A 16804-nucleotide genomic window follows, 5' to 3' on the forward strand; every position below is an offset into this window, starting at 1 on the left:
TTATATTTAGTTACGAAGGGGTGAGGTACCGTCTGAATACAATAGACAAAGCCAGAGACTTTTATCATGGAATACTTAAGAAAAATGCAACCCCCCCCCCCCCCCACGTACATCTACACCAACACCAGTAGATTTGGATGTCTTAGAGCAGAGGATGTGTGAGAAAGAGACAGAAGAACAAAGAATGCAGACACAAAAAGAGAAGGAGGTGCAGGGTGTTGTAGGTGGACCCCTCTGGATCTCTGTTGAGTTCCTTCTTGGAAGAAGGACCTTCTAAGTCTCTCACTGAAATGCCGATACTTAAACCTGTCCAACAACGTATTACTAGATCCACGACTAGACAAATGCTAGAATCTCACAAGCGCGTCGACCCTCAAACACAATGTGCTAAGAAAGAAGCTAAGAAGCAAACCGGAGCCATGGGAGGAGCAGGGCCGAAGATTAGTCTTGTGGAGAGAGATCTTCAGCAAATGCTTTCAATGCTCCAGACCAGATCTAAAGATGTTTAAGCTATTATCTTGGAACGTGAATGGAATGAACTCCCCACAAAAAAGGAAAAAAATATTTTATTATTTGAAGCAATTTAATAATGATGTTGTTTGTCTTCAAGAGACTCATATTAGGCTGCAAGACCAGAAGTATTTAGTGAATTCAAAATTGGGAACATCTTATGCTGCCTCTGATTTGGTAAAGAAAAATGGTGTGGTGATATATATAAATAAAAGATTTTCAACTAAAGTTATAGAGGCGGATGACGCTGGTAGATATATAGCAATTCAATTTGATACAGACATTGGTCCCATTTTGGTCCTAGGAATATATGCTCCTAACCAACGCCAAGAAAGCTTTTATAAGATGCTCCATTTAAAAATTTTAGACTGGAACTTTAAGAGTATTCTAATAATGGGAGACTGGAATGGAGTGATTTCTCCAAAGATAGATAAGAGTACAAAGACTAAATTCACTACCAAATTACCAAAGGCTTTTTTTGATTTACAAGACGATTTGAAATTAAAAGATGTTTGGAGGACACAACACCTAAATGAGCTGGATTTTTCTTTCTACTCAGATAGACATAAATCCTTTTCAAGGATTGATTTCTTTTTGTTAACACCGGATCTACTTCTTAAAGCTAAGCAATCCAAGATTTTCGCCAGGACACTTAGTGATCATAGTCCGGTGTAGTTACAAATTGATTTAGGGATGAGGCCAAGAAGGTCTTGGAGAGTAAATGAAAATTTATTTAGATACGAAAAAAATGTTGATGAACTTAAAAAACACATGAAGGAATTTTTCAGTTTTAACATGAATAAGGGTACTCCCATTGAAACAGTTTGGGATGCAAGTAAAGCTTATATGCGTGGGGTCTTGATACATATGAACTTTAAACATAAACAAATTAGACAGAAAAGGAGAATGGAATTGGAAGATGAAATAAAAAGCAAGGAACAGCTGCTTATAACAAACCCGAATGACCAGGCGCTCCAGATGGCGCTAAAGCTGTTGAAAGATCAATTTCAGATGCTTATAGCAGAACAAACAGCAACTAATTTACAATTTGCTAAACATAACACCTTTGCTAACGCTAATAAACCTGGTAGGTGGTTAGCATATACTTTGAGAAGGAATATGAATGACAGCATTATTGATAAAATTGAGTTTCGAGGGAAGATGGTATATCAACAAGAGTTGATTAAAAAATCATTTGTGGACTATTATACTAAGCTATATGTACAGGATAATATACAGAACAAGTTAATAGATGATTTTTTGGAAGGAAAAAGGGTTGCTAAAATTTCTGTGTGTCAAAAGGCAAACTTGGAACGTCTTATAACTGCTGATGAGATCACTTTAGTTATAAATCAACTTAAATTAGCTAAGGCTCCAGGGACTGATGGTTTGAATGCAATGTATTATAAAACTTTACAACTGGAAATGATTGAATATCTTACACAACTATTTTGTAATATACAACAAGGAGGTAAAATACCTCCCTCATGGAAAGCGGCTTTTATCTCATTGATACCTAAAGATAAAGAGGGCCCTAAGAAACCAGAGGATTACAGGCCGATATCTCTTCTGAACACAGATTATAAAATATTTGCTAAGGTACTAGCCAACAGATTGATGCCGGTTATTCAAGAGATTATTCCTCATGATCAAGCAGGATTTATTGAAGGCAGACATATGAAGGAGAATGTAAGGCAACTCATAGATTTAATTGACTATCTTGATAAGAATAAGCAGATCTCTGCAGTGCTGGTTTTCTTGGATGCAGAGAAGGCCTTCGATCGAGTGAATTGGAACTTTCTAACCAAGACTTTGGAAAAGATGGATATGGGACCACGATTGCGGCAGGCGATTGGAGCAATTTATCAGCAACAAAATGCACAACTTATTATTAATGGAAATTTGTCAACAACTTTCGAGATACAAAAAGGCACAAGACAAGGTTGCCCATTATCCCCATTGTTATTTATTTTAACTTTGGAAGTCTTGTTGAACGCAATTCGGGACTCAAAATCCTTAGATGGCATAGCTATCAGGCAAAAGGAATACAGAACTAGAGCATTCGCCGATGATCTGGTTGTTACCCTTTCACATCCTTTGAAATCAATAATCCAGATGAAAAGTATCATAGTAGAATTTGGCATGGTGTCTGGGTTTAGACTAAATCAAAACAAAACGAAAATGATGGTTAAAAACATGACAGAGACTCAAAGAAAGAGACTTGTAAGTTTAGCAGGTTTTGAAATAGTTTCTAAAGTTAAATATTTAGGAATACAAATTTCAGAATCAAATACAAAACTTTTCTTAAATAACTATGAAGTGTTGTGGCAAAAGATACAGAAAGATCTTGAAGCGTGGAAAAAGTTACAATTGTCTTTGCTTGGAAGGATCTCAGCAATTAAAATGAACATTCTACCTAGATTTATCTTTCTATTCCAGATGATTCCGGTGCTTAAGTCAGATAAAACCTTGTTAAATTGGCAAACAACATTAAATAAATTTGTTTGGAAGGAGAAAAAACCGAGAGTAAAGATGAAGATTATGCAAGATACACGTGAAAGAGGCGGCCTCAGACTCCCAAACCTTCGATTGTATTATGAAGCTGCGGTACTAACGCACGTAGCAGATTGGTTTGGGAAAACAAAAATGGAATTGCTGAATATAGAAGGCCATGATCTTGTTCTGGGATGGCATGCATATCTTTTTTATGAAGACAGGGTGGATAAAGTGTTTAACAACCATGTTCTCCGTAGTGCCTTGATGAGAATATGGAAGAAGCACCGGCCCAATTGGGATTATAAAATACCGCTTTGGTTGGATCTTGCAGACACCATGGGGATTATGAATATTAAGTCACTCGGGGGTTGTTTATATAAAGATGTGCTTATCGCTGATGGGGACGAATGGAAGTTGAAAACTTTGGAACAGCTGTTGGAAGAAGGAATTACTTTAAATTGGTTACATTACATACAGCTACAGAAGAGATGGGAAGAAGATCGCAGGGTCGGTTTTATGGATGAAGAAGTGGAACTGATTAAGCAGATAAAAGAGACTGGCCCAAAACAGGTTAGAAGAATATATAATGTACTGTTAGAAAGAGACTCAGAAAGTGAATTGGTTAAGGATTGTATGATTAAATGGGCTCAGAATTTTGGTGAAGTGGTTATGTTGGAAACGTGGGAAAAAATATGGGTTCAGAATGTTAAATTTACACAGTCACAGAATTTAAGGGAGAACTTTTATAAAATGTTTTACAGATGGTATTTAGATCCTAAAAAATTATCATGCATGTACCCAAATGTTCAACCAAAATGTTGGAGATGCGGGTGCCTAGATGCTACCTTTTTTCATGTATGGTGAACTTGCAACAAGGTTAAAGCTTTTTGGATAAAAATATGGTGGGTTATGCAGAATGTATTTAAGAAAAGAATACAATTCACTCCGCAAATGTTTTTATTGGGTATAGCTAAGGATTTCACCAAAGGGGAAACAAAATTGGTCTTGCATATGGTCACAGCAGCTAGGTTGTTGATTGCGCAACATTGGAAAAAAGATTTTTTACCGACAATTGATCAATGGATTCAGAAGGTGGCGGGGTTCGCCGAAATGGCAAAAATTTCAGCTTTCTTAAAAGCTCAGAAACAGGAGGATTATACACAGGAATGGGTAAAATGGATTGATTACATACAGAATAAATACCAGACTAGGAAGTACTATGTAGCCTTTAGGTAAGAATGTTTAGATTGATAGATGATCAGAGTAAATATTATATGGGATGCTTGGAATTGTTAGAGTGGTATACAGCGGAAGTCAGGGGGGTGGGTTTGTGTGGGGGGTGGGGGAGGGTTAGGGTGGAGGGCGGGGCAATATATATGTATGAATAAATTAGAAGATGGGATTAACAAAACATTGTTATTCTAGGAGAAATTTATATTAAGAGTTATAGATGTTAAATTAGCTTAGAAAATGGGATCAATGTGTTATTATTAATCTAAGAGAAATTTATATTGTGTTTGCTGGGAGGAGAGGGGTTACGAGTAATTTACTTTAAGACGGGGGGAGGGGAGGGGGCAAAGTATTTGGTATAATATTTGAATGTGAATTTTTGCGGGGGGGGGGTTGGGGGGGTATAGCATTTGTATGAGATTTATATTGTATGGAGGGGGGGTGAAAAGGGGGGAAATTTGTTTGTACAAAACTCTTTTAATTTAAAAAAAATGTATCTATGCAGTATATTGAAACATAAATAAATTCAAGCCAGGCATTCAAATCTAATGACATGGTGGTATGGTGGAGGAAGGTGGGATTGGTTGTCAATCAATCAGCTCCATTTATGCTGTTCTCCTATTGGGATCCCAAGCCAACTGGCAGAGCCCTAACAAAAGGATAAGAGGGTTGGGTTCAAACTTACATTGGGGGGGGGGAGACGTTCCAGAGGGCAGGAGGAACAGCAGAGAAGGCCCTCCTTCTGGACCCCACCAGTGGGAATAATCAAGCTGATTCCACTCACAACATGCCTCCTCTGCTGGCATGAATGGGAAGAGCCAATCCCAGTGAGGTGAGACAGTTCCTCAAATAGCCTTAATCATAGGTAAAGGTTCCCCTCGCACATATGTGCTAGTCATTCCTGACTCTAGGCGCGGTGCTCATCTCTGTTGCAAAGCCGTAGAGCCAGCACTGTCCAAAGACATCTCCGTGGTCATGTGGCTGGCATGACGAAATGCCAAAGGAGCACAGAACGCTGTTACCTTCCCACCAAAGGTGGTTCCTATTTTTCTATTTGCATTTTACATGCTTTCAAACTGCTAGATTGGCAGAAGCTGGGACAAGTAACGGGAGCTCACTCCGTTATGCGGCGCTAGGGACTTGAACCGCCAATCTTTCCGATTGACAAGCTCAGTGTCTTAGCCACTGAGCCACCGCGCCCCCTTAATATATGCAAGGTGACTTAAGAATATTTCTGAGCTATAAGAAAAAACATCCAAAAGCCCATGGTTGCCATGAAGGCCTGCAAGATAAATTAGCATGTAAATTGCGAAAATAAAATAAAATATTGAAATGACAAGAAGGAAATGTATTAATGGATGACATGGCTACACAAAAAATATTTTATTAACCTGTAGAGCCAGTAGTTCACACAGAATCAAAGTACCGGTAAGTGGAATTCTGCTTTATTTGTGCGCAGGGGCAAAGAGTGTCCCTCTGCTGGCCAAGTAAACAAACTTCAGCAAAAAGGAAGAGGAGCCCAAGAGTCATGTTTATGTTTTAGCTTTTATATTTTTCGCACAAAGAAGCACAAGTTTACAGTCTCACTGATTGGTTATTTATCATTTCCTGGGCGTACTGATCTGGACCCCTGCCCAGATTCTGCCCATAGCTATAAGCTAAATGTCACACTACTTCTCAGTAATGAGCCCACTTGCAATATTTCCCAGAACTGTTTACCCACCACATCTCTTCATCAAACTAATGCCCCCTCTATGTGGTCTAGGCCTTCTGCAGTTTCTAGCAATTTCCATGGTTGATTTTTATCTGTGGTTTAGCATCTGCTGGCAAACTTCCGTTTCTCTGATCTAAGTTGCTGCTTTGCTGAATCTTTGCAAAAAGCTTCTGTTTAACTAGCACTTAATTCACTATGGAGTAACTTAACACATAGTTCTACCTGAGGTTCTTTTATAAGCTAAAATTGAAGTACATGTTATTTACTGACCAGGACTTAACTGGACCAAGATTAAAGTACCAGGTCTTCATAGAAGACATACTGTTCCATCAGAGAAAATAGATGAATATCTCAGGAAAAAAAGTCAATTGTGGAATACAGTGGAATAAATTAGGAATGGACCATAACATAACACAACAAGAAAAAAAGTTTAAAAATAAATCAGGAAAGGTGCCTGGATCAGATGGATTATCAAGCTTGTATTACAATAAAAGTGTTTTGAGAATAAACCTTTGCAGCCTCTACAAAACACAACGAACTCTATTTTACAAGGAGGAAGGATGGCAGAGACTTGGAAAGAAGCTAATGCATATTAATATCTAAAGAAGGACAAGATTTGACTTTAGCAAGAAACTATCGTGTTTCCCCGAAAATAAGATAGGGTCTTATTTTCTTTTGACCCCCCACATAAGCACTTGGCCTCATTTTCAGGGAGTTTTATTATTTTTGTGGTGCTGGAGGCGGTGAGTGTGGTCACCTCATGGCCGCTGATGTGTTGCAATATTTTCAGGGAGGGCTTATTTTGGGGGGAGGGCTTATTTTAGTGCATGCGCTCAAAAGCCTGATTGGGCTTATTATCCGGAGAGGTCTTATTTTCAAGGAAACAGGGTACAGACCAATATTGTTACTGAATAATGATTATAAATTGTTTATAAAAAATTTAGCTGAAAAACTGAAAATAATTTAATACGCATTTTTTCATGAGGCTCAAGTAGGTTTTTATCTAAATGACAATTTACTCACTTGACTCTGGGGAACAACATGAAGATGCCTTGCCAACAGCATTTTTCTGCCATGTCCTCATGACATTGCCTGTGCTTCAGTTTAAAGTTGACATAGCTTAAATTGTACTTGGCTATTTCAGTTTTAAAGTAGTTGGTTTCCTCTCATCCCAATATAATTTTTTTAGCATAAATACGATCTGGCATACATCAGTAAATATCTGGTTCCAGATACAGTCAGGGATTAAGATATTTTTAGTTTTTGTTGGCTACTTTCGTCTGTTGTCACCTGGGCATTGAAAATTGCCTCCCGTTGCGATTTTGGCAGAAAGGATAACGTTAGAAGTTTATTGGATGTTTTAGAATATTTAGAACAACATAATGAAAAACAAGTGCACTGACACAGTGAAGGCTTTTGACAAAGTGAACTTTTTTGTTTAGAGAATTTTGGAGAGAATGTTATAAAGAAGGGAAATCAATTTATATTTCACAAATAGCATAAATAGCTGTATGTGAAAACTTAACCAAACTAAGATTTTTAAAAAGGGACAAGACAAGGTTGCCCACTGTCTCCTCTTCTGTTAATAAAACAGATTTTAAAATTAAGAAAAAGATAAAATAGTTTGGTATTATTATGACAAATGAGTATTGTGTGTTATTTTTACGACATGGAATGAAGTTAAAAAAGACATGTTAACATGGGATAAAGTACAATTGTCATTGTTGGGGAGAATTTCTGTGGTTAAGATGAAAACTTTCACCTAAAATGTTATTTTTGTTTCAGACAATCTGATAACTGACGTACCATTTAAAAATGTCAGAAGGATATATCTAAATTTGTATGGCAGGGAAACACCCCGAGTTATGTATAAGGTATTTCAAGTTGCAAAGGAAAGATGATTGAGTCTACCAGATTTGAAATTATATTTTGCTGTCTGCTCTTTATCTTGGGTATAAGTAGTATAAGGCTATTGGAGTTGGAAGGAGATTTGGGTGGCATGGATATCTATGGTATGACAAAGCTAATGTCTCAACATTAAAAAAACCTAAGATCATGGTATCCAGTCCCATCACTTCTGGTAAATAGGAGGGGAAGAAATGGAAGCAGTGACAGATTTTATTTTCTTGCGCTCCAAATCACTGTATACGTGACTTCACCCATGAAATTAAAAGACACTTGCTTCATGGGAGGAGAGCTATGGCAAATCTAGACAGCATATTAAAAGGCAGTGCAATCACCTTGCCAACAAAAGTGTATACATTCAAAGCTATGGTTTTCCCAATAGTACTGTATGACTATGGCTCATAAGAGGGCTGTATGCCAAAGAATTTCAAATTGCAGTGTTGGAGAAGACGTTTGAGAGAAATTGGACTGCAAGAAGAGTCAATCAGTCAATCCTAAAGGAAATCAATTCTGACTGTTCTTTGGAAGGACAGATACTAAAACTGAAATACTTTGGCCACCAAATGAGAAGTCAGGATTCACTGGGAAAGATTGAAGGCAAGAGAATGGCAGAGGATGAGATGATTGAGAGAAGGGAATGGCAGAGGATGAGATGATGATATAGTATCATTGAGGCAATGAAGATGAATTTGGGCAAACTCCAGGAGACAGTGTAAGTCAGGAGATCCTGACATCCCTCTGGTCCATGGGGTCGTGAAGAGTAGGACATGATTTAACAACTGAATAGTGAACAATAAAGGTTAATGTACATTTCAAAAATCATTATGTAAGGTGGGCCATTTTTTAGAGTGTGTAATAAATACAAATCTAAGTCAAGCCCACAAACACTTTGTGAGTCCCAACACAAGAAGCATTTTCTAGATGAGAAATTATAAACATAAATGGTTAAATTACTGTGATGTACTAGAATTTTCTCAAGGAGATTATAAAATCAAGAGATGTTTTGATAACAGAAGGATATACTTGTCAATCGTTTTCCTACGTACAATTATCAGAGATTTACAGTGGCTAAAAGTTGTTATGGTTTTGAACAAAGTTTGAAACAGAATTATATACAATGTGTTGGTAAAATGTATAACTTTTTGTTGAAATATGAACAAAGGAAGACCAAATGAAAAAGTGTATAATAAACTGGGCTAAAAAAATTAATTACAATGTACAAGTGGATCAATGGGAAAAAATGTGATTGAAAGGACTGAAATTTACCCTGTATTTTCATGTTAAAGAGAATTTTGATAAATTGATGTACCATTGGTATTTGTCACCAGAGAAATTATCCATGTAAGACAGCGATGGCGAACCTTTTTTGGCTCGTGTACCACAAGTGGGGGGAGCGCAGGGGGGTCATGTGCGAGTGTGCCACACCCATAATGCAATGCACGACCCCCCCAGTGCGCATGCACGCACTACAGGCACGACCCCCCATTTTTACATGATTTTTTCGCCCTCCCCAGGCTCCAGAGGCTTTATAGGAGCCTGGGGAGGGTGAAAAGAGCCTCCCCCGCCCTCCCCCCGGAAGCCCTCCGGAGGCTTCAGGGACCATCCGGAGGCTTCCCTGATGCCTTCGGAGCGCTTAAAACTACCCTCCTAGCAAATCAGAAGTCACTTCCGGTTTGCTCGGAGGGTCGTTTTAAGCGTTCCGAAGGCTTCAGGGAAGCCTCCGGACGGTCCCTGAAGCCTTTGGAGCGCTCAAAACGACCCTCCGAGCAAACCGGAAGTCACTTCCGGTTTGCTCGGAGAGTCGTTTTGAGCACTCCAAAGGCTTCAGGGAAGCCTCCGGATGGTCCCTGAAGCCTCCAGAGGGCCTCCGGGGGCACGGGGTAGGCTCTTTTCGCCCTCCCCAGGCTCCTATAAAGCCTCTGGAGCCAGGGGAGGGCGAAAAATGGCTTTTAAAAAGGGTGAACTCAGCTGGCCAGCGTGCGCATGCGCACTGGGCAGCTGACAGGGCAGCGCCTCGCTTGCCCTGACAAATGGCTCCACGTGACACCTGTGGCACGTGTGCCATAGGTTCGCCATCACTGATGTAAGAGATGAACAGGTAGAGTAAGCGGGTGGAGTCAATAGATGAATCAACATGGACTCATTACATTTCCACAAAGCAACCCTTCTTGAATTGCTTTAACTCTTATTTAGTGCCATTTTAGTGCTGAACATTAGTGGATCAGATTCTTGTGTGTAGACGCATGACCAATAAATCATCTTAACAGGAACTTAACATTTAGTCCTGATTCTGACAATTTAGAATGTATAAAGGCACTTTGAATTTATGATGGAAATGTGAACAATATCAAGAAATGTTTGCTTGTATGGTAGATATGTTTTTTAAAAAAACAAATCTGCCTTTCTGCAAACAATTTGCTGTGTGCAGTGATGAGGTGGGCAGGGAAAAAAGACAGAATAGAGAAAAACAAAGGGAAAAGGAAGCTTGCACCAGAATGACTTTTGCCTTAGTCCTGCCTTACTATTGCCAACACATGGCCTTCAATTTGATGCCCCAACACTGGAAGTCTTTAAGAAGATGTTGGATAGCTATTTGTCTGAAACGGTATAGGGTTTCCTGCCTAGGCAGGGGGTTGGACTAGAAGACCTCCAAGGTCCCTTCCAACTCTACTATTGTATTGTATTGTATTGTATTGATGAGCTGTATAGGAACATTGCTTTCCAAATCAGAATGATATCTGGTTCTGAATTTAAAGATGATGTCCTCAGCCAAATTCATTAGATAGTCAGTTGTTCTCTGTTTAAAGCTTATCATTCCTCAGGCAACCTTCATTTTACTATATTCAAACTGGTGGGAAAAGGGAAGTCTGGGTGCTACACTTAAAAGCAGCCAAAATAAATATCAGTGTACTATTATAAAGTGACAATAACTATTATTCTGGTAAATGTGATCCCATGAAGAATGATGGCCATTGCAAGAAATGGGGAACTATACCCCCAAAGAATACAGTATTCCATGCTGTTGTTTACATGCCCATTTATTTGCAAACGAAGAGTGAACCACATAAAGGCACTTCAGGATGGATCTCCATGCTGTGGAGGTTCAAAATGTATCCCAGATTGTAGGAAAATCTGGAGGCTAAAAGGAGTTCAGGAGCTATTACCTCTCATAAGACTTTGCACAAGAGTAAAATTAATCTTTCTGATTGCAAGCTCTCTGTCCTACCTAGCAGCAAAACAGCTCTCCACATGGCAGTGTAAGATCTTTGGGTTAATGTTAATGACGTGACTAAGTGAGAATTATACGATTGCCTGAAAGTAATGGATGATTACTGGTTCAAGTGCCTTGGGCATCCTGGCTTCTTTCTTCAGTGCCAATTTTTTTTAATTTTGTTCTATTATTTTCTTCCAGCAGAAGAGTTAAATCTGAAGAGCAGATAACTAAATTCTGGCCAATAGCCACATATTTTATTCTCTTTCTTTTCAGCACTGACATATACTATGGGGAGCCATTCATCACAAATGCCTGTGTAAAAATGGTTAGGCGTTTAAGAAATGATAACATGAGTGCACCACAACAGACTTATTTGCTTCTGAATGATAATGCTACTTCAGTCCAGACAGAATCATACCCTAATATGGGTATGATTTTTTTTTGTTGGAAAACTTTACAGAGCACTGAGAGCTGTAGGCATAGGAAGTGTATGGAAGGAGTACATAAGAAGGGAAGAAGGGATACAAGAATTGGTATGATGAATAAATACTGGACCAGAACTTGCAAAACAGCTATTCAAAATCAAAGGAGATTCTCAATCATCCAGATCATGCTTTTTCAAAAAGGCATCTGGACTTTCTTGGGTTTTTTTTTTTTCATTTGAAAACTTTTTGCTTCATATTCAAGAAGCTTCTTCAATTCTGAAGAATCAGTTCTAAAATGAAGAAGCTTCCTGGATGAGAAGTGAAACATTCTGAAAGAGAAAAATAAACAAGGAAGTCCAGTTGCTTTTTGGAAAAAGCAATTTTGGGACAGCCATTCAAAGAACCTTGGCTAGAGCTCCCCATAGTCCCTTCATGATTGCATCTCATGTGTTTTTAATTGAACTACAAGTAGTCCTCAACTAATGACCACAATTGAGCCCAACCTTTCTGTTATTAAGCGAGACATTTGTTAAGTGACTTTTGCTCCATTTTACAACCTTTCTTGACACAGTTCTTAAGTGAATCATTGCAGTTAAGTTAGTGACCAGATGTGCCACCATTACAGTAACAAGATTGTGAACCTGGCTTCCCTATTGACTTTGCTTGTCAGAGGGTCACAAAAGGTGATCACATGATCCAGGAATACGGTATCGTCACAAATGTTGCCAAGCATCTGAATTTTGATCACGTGATCAAATGGGGATGCCGCAATGGTCATAAGTATGAAAAATGGTCATAAATCACTCCCCCCCCAGTGCTGTTGTAATTTTGAACGGCCACTAAAAGAACTATTGTAAGACGAGGGCTACCCATACTATTCTTGTGCCTTTCGAATGGACTGGATTACAAGTCCCATAACTCCCTAACAAAACATTTACATTATGGGATATGTAGACCGAGCCATCTGAAGGGCGCCAAATCGGAGGACCTGACCGAAAATTTCCTGTTCAACTCTAGCAAACGACCGATGTGGGGGGAGGATGCAAGCCCCCAACCCTACTCACTGCTTAAGTTGGTCGTGGAAGGGCAAGGCCAGCCAGCCCGGGTGCATCTTGTACATAAAGCTCGACATTTCTTCCTGGCTGCGGTCGGACGAGATGAAGATGATCTGGAAAGGGGCCGGATTTGTGACGACATCCACCAATTCGCTGTAGAAATCGCACAGCGTGGGGGTGAAGTCCCTGCAGAGGGAGCACCAAGCGGCCGAAAAGTACAAGCCCACGATTTTGTTCTCCAAAGCTTGCTCGGGGTCCACGAAGTCGCCTTCCAGGTTCACGAGGATCCGCCCGCTGAACAAATCCACCATGCTGAGAGCGGGAGGGCGGGCGAGCGACGAGCAGCCGCCCGGAGGAGCTACGTAGGAAGGGAAGGAGTCAACTGCAGGACAGACGGCCCTTGAATTGCTTACGCCGACCCTCGCAAAACATCCACGGGACAACTTTTCCCCCCCGACGGCGGGAAAAATGAACGCCGTCCTTTCCCCCGCTACTGCTAACTTCGCAAGGAGGCTCTTCCCTCACGGAAGCACCCTGGGAGGCGACTCGAGGCGCGGGGCCAAGTCACTCGGATCCGATCTCTGCCCAGAACCGCCCTGAGAAAAATAAAAAACCCGACGCCTGGAGGGCAGACACGTAGACGGGAGAGAAAGAAAAATGAACGTCGGGCTCAGAGAATCCGATGAGCGGGATTAAAGGCTTGAGAATGTATTTGCCTGAGCTATAAATGGAGGTGACGTTTTTTTAAAAATAGACCCCGAAAGCCAGACTTAGAGGAGCGTTGGGAAAGCTCGCATCTTCGCAAGAATATTCCCCAGACCCGATTGCACCGCCACGGGGCGTGTCTCTGTTGAGAAGACGGAGCGACAAGTGTGACCAAGTTAACGCTCGCCCTTCAAATCCAAGACCACAACGATAGGCCAGCAGAAGGGCGACTCAAGCGCTCAGTCCTGCAAAATGTGGGAAAGGAAGGAAGGAAACTTGTTAGGAGTGGGAGTAAAGTGGAGAACAGGGTGCGTTTGTCTTTTCGCGTTGCACTATACTAGCATCTCCAAGCCTCAAGTACAAATACCCCAGTAACCTTCCTAGGACTCTTCTTCAGCCAGGTACTCTAGTATATTGCCAATATGAAGCATTCTCAATCAGCATAACCACGTTGAATGAGAACTGGGAACAATGGGAAGGGCTGGTTAAGAGCTGGCACAGAGCAGTGAAAGTAATTGCAAAAATCATGAGAACCTACAGCAGAGGTCTTCAAACTGGGCTGGCTGGAGAATTCTGGGAGTTGAAGTCCACAAGTCTTAAAGTTACCAAGTTTGGGGACTCTTGATCTAAAGGTTTGACTGAGGGGAACAATGTTGTCTTCCCTTTCAGGTTTGTATTAGTGGAGGAGATTTTGGACTGGAATGAAGTGCCTCAGCCTGAACTTGCTCCTCCCTTAGATACTGCAGTTGTGAGATAACTCTGTTTTGCACCTATTGCACACTTCAGTGACTGGAAAGTGCTGCCATTACTCTTTCCTTTCCCAGTTTATCACTTCTACTTTTGGCTGTCCATTCAGGTGACTTTGGGGCTCATAAATCTATCATTTAAAGGGCAAACTGCTCCCCGCTGCATGTACACAGAGGCATTCACAGCCAGAAAGTATATCTGTATGCCCAGGTACATGAGCATTGCCTTAAACAAATTTTTTGAATAATTATTAATAATAAAAATATTCTTCCAATGTTTTTGAGTGTAACTCTAGGAAGTCTCATCAATGATGGTCATTAAGGAAGTCTTTAAAAAAAAAAAAAACAGACGCAGCCATGCACTCCGAGCATAATTGTTCATATCCCTGAATTTCCTTTAAAAAGTTGCGGGCCTTATTAAAGACGTGCCTGAAATTTCTCCTGATAATTTTTGCCTAACTCTTTCCATCTTACAAACACTCACTGCAGTGGAAAATGTCAAGTTTTGTTATGGTTGCGCAGCAAGTGCTCCTTTGAGAATGGTACAGATTAGAAGTAGACAAATTCAGGTGGAAGGGCCTACAGTTCTTGTTTCTATAGTATAGTCACGGGGAATTCATCTGGGAATTATGAGATTGCAGTCCCTGTAGCCAGGTGAGAAAAAGCTGAACGTTAGTCTGTGAAGAGAAAGATCAAATTCAAGTCCTTCCTTCACCCTGAATGTCATGAGTAATTTTAGGCTAGTCATTATCTCTCTTCCCATCCTATTACAGGCAGTTATTGAGATTAAAACAAGAGTTGAGTCTCCTGGGAACATACAGTACATATGCATAAGAAAGAAATAATACACGTCTATAGGAGTCTTCCGCATCTTGTATTTTTCTAACGGTCTGGTAATTATATGCAGTGCAGTTTAATTATGTAGAGTGCAAAGCTAATATCATCTAGGGATTTAGAAAAGAAGACCCTAGAGAATGAAAGTTATCTTATTTCTTCTAAAGGAAAACAAAACCAAATCATCGAACATGATTCTAAGAAAAAGTGTGGATTATTGTACTCTGTGGAGATGCAGTTAACAAAAGGCCACTTATAGGTCTAAAATATTTATGACTATAAGATATTTAACTGTAAATAGAGCAGCTTTCCACAAAATAGATTTTGCTTGTTTATGTTACCCTTTAGCAATTAAATAATTGTAACACAATTATAGATCTTCCCTTGAGAACTATTAAACAGCAAAAACATATATTTTACCTGACTATTTGATGAAAAGGCTAATTTTAATATACTGCAGATGTTTAATAAAATGTCATTTTCTTGGAGGAGCAAATGGTAAATAATCATTTTGTATATTTATTAGACATCGACACCCATAATTCCCAGCTCACATGGTTGGGAAACATTATAATGCAACCAAAAAACCAAATACAGATAGTCCTTGATTTGTGACCATAATTGAGCCTAAAAGTTATGTTGCTAAGTGAAACATTTGTTAGGTGAGGTTTGCCCCAGTTTACGACCTTTCTTGCTACAGTTGTTAAGTGAATCACTGCAGTTGTTAAGTTAGTATCACAGTTGTTAAGTGAATCTGGTTTCCCCATTGACTTTGTCAGAAGGTCGCAAAAAGAGGATTACAGGATCCTGGGACACTGCAACCTTCATAAATATGAACCCGTTGCCAAACATCCGAAGGGGATGTTTGGGAAAATGGTCATGAGCCCCGCTTTCAGTACTGTCGTAACTTCGAACAGTCACTAAATGAACTGTTATAAGTCAAGGATTACCTGTAGCTGGTTTGTGAGGAGATAGCCTCATAGTATACTTCTGGTTGCTGTCAACAGCAACCACTCACTGCCAACACTCACCTTGTTGAAATTTGAGATATTTAGTAGGGGGAATCTGAAGAGTTCTGCCCATTTCTCTTCTTAGCTCAAGTATCAGAAGAATAGTAAAAACTGTCAACAGGTTTTCCTCTAAGACTGATAAACTTTCACCCAAACCAGATATAGAATGGGCTGGAGATGTGTGGAAGGAGGGGGTGGGGAGCTTTACCTCGGAGCCCTTCTCTTTTCCACCGAACTGTCAGCTGGGGTTTTTTTGAGCAGAGATTTGCTAATCTTTAGGCTGGGAGAAATATTTTCCATTCTTATCATTTGGGTTTCCAGAAGCATGTTAAATCTGCCTTCAGAATAGTCGGAGTGATAGGTTATCAGGGCACAACACATCCATCTATCGCTCAAGTAACTTGAAAAGTTGAGGGTGAAGGGTCGTTCTCCGAGTTTGTGGGTTGGTTTCTGAACATTTCATTACCAGACTAGATAACATCTTCAGCAGAGTTCAGGAAATCCCCTAAACTTCTCTGAAGATGTTTACCTAGCCTGGTAACAAAATGTTCAGAAACCAACCCACAAACTCGGAGAACGACCCTTCATCCTCATCTTATACCCGAGCTACAGACATACGGCACTATTGCATAACTTAAAAAGTAGCTAAAACATTCAACCTACCCATAATTACTCAAATCCCACAAACTTTTAGGAGAGTAATTATCCCCCCCAAGCTGTTGACATTGACTGTGAATAAAAACAAGGCCAGGGGGATCTAAAAATGATTACTGCAAAATTGTCAGTAGAAAACTGAACAAACAGAACTACCTACAACTTTATGCACTGAGACAAATAGGAACTTACTTCTCAGGGCTTCAAAATTATCCTGGCATACTTTTTTGCAGCTTCATTGACTTTGGGAATCTATATTAAGGCAACTATGAGTTACAATATCTGAATTGCAAAACTTGAGACAAC

General features: G+C 39.9%; 1 protein-coding gene across 2 annotated transcripts in view; it reads right to left on the reverse strand.

Moving 5' to 3' along the window:
- Positions 1-15941, reverse strand: part of NXNL2 (nucleoredoxin like 2) — a 19603-nt gene extending 3662 nt beyond the window's left edge. The window contains exons 1-2 of one of the 2 annotated variants that reach the window (XM_081945941.1): positions 15866-15941; positions 12559-13499 (exon numbers count right to left, since the gene is read on the reverse strand). In XM_081945941.1, coding sequence (XP_081802067.1) covers positions 12559-12860 — 302 coding nt within the window. In that variant the 5' untranslated portion in view covers positions 12861-13499; positions 15866-15941. Of the gene's footprint in view, positions 1-12558; positions 13500-14484; positions 15289-15865 lie in introns of those variants that run through there. The other variant, XM_081945940.1, reaches the window with a different exon arrangement.
- Between the last annotated feature and the right edge of the window lie 863 nt (positions 15942-16804).

Source organism: Natrix helvetica (genome assembly GCF_964273705.1).
Source record: "Natrix helvetica genome assembly, chromosome: 2".
Classification (NCBI taxonomy): domain Eukaryota; kingdom Metazoa; phylum Chordata; class Lepidosauria; order Squamata; family Natricidae; genus Natrix; species Natrix helvetica.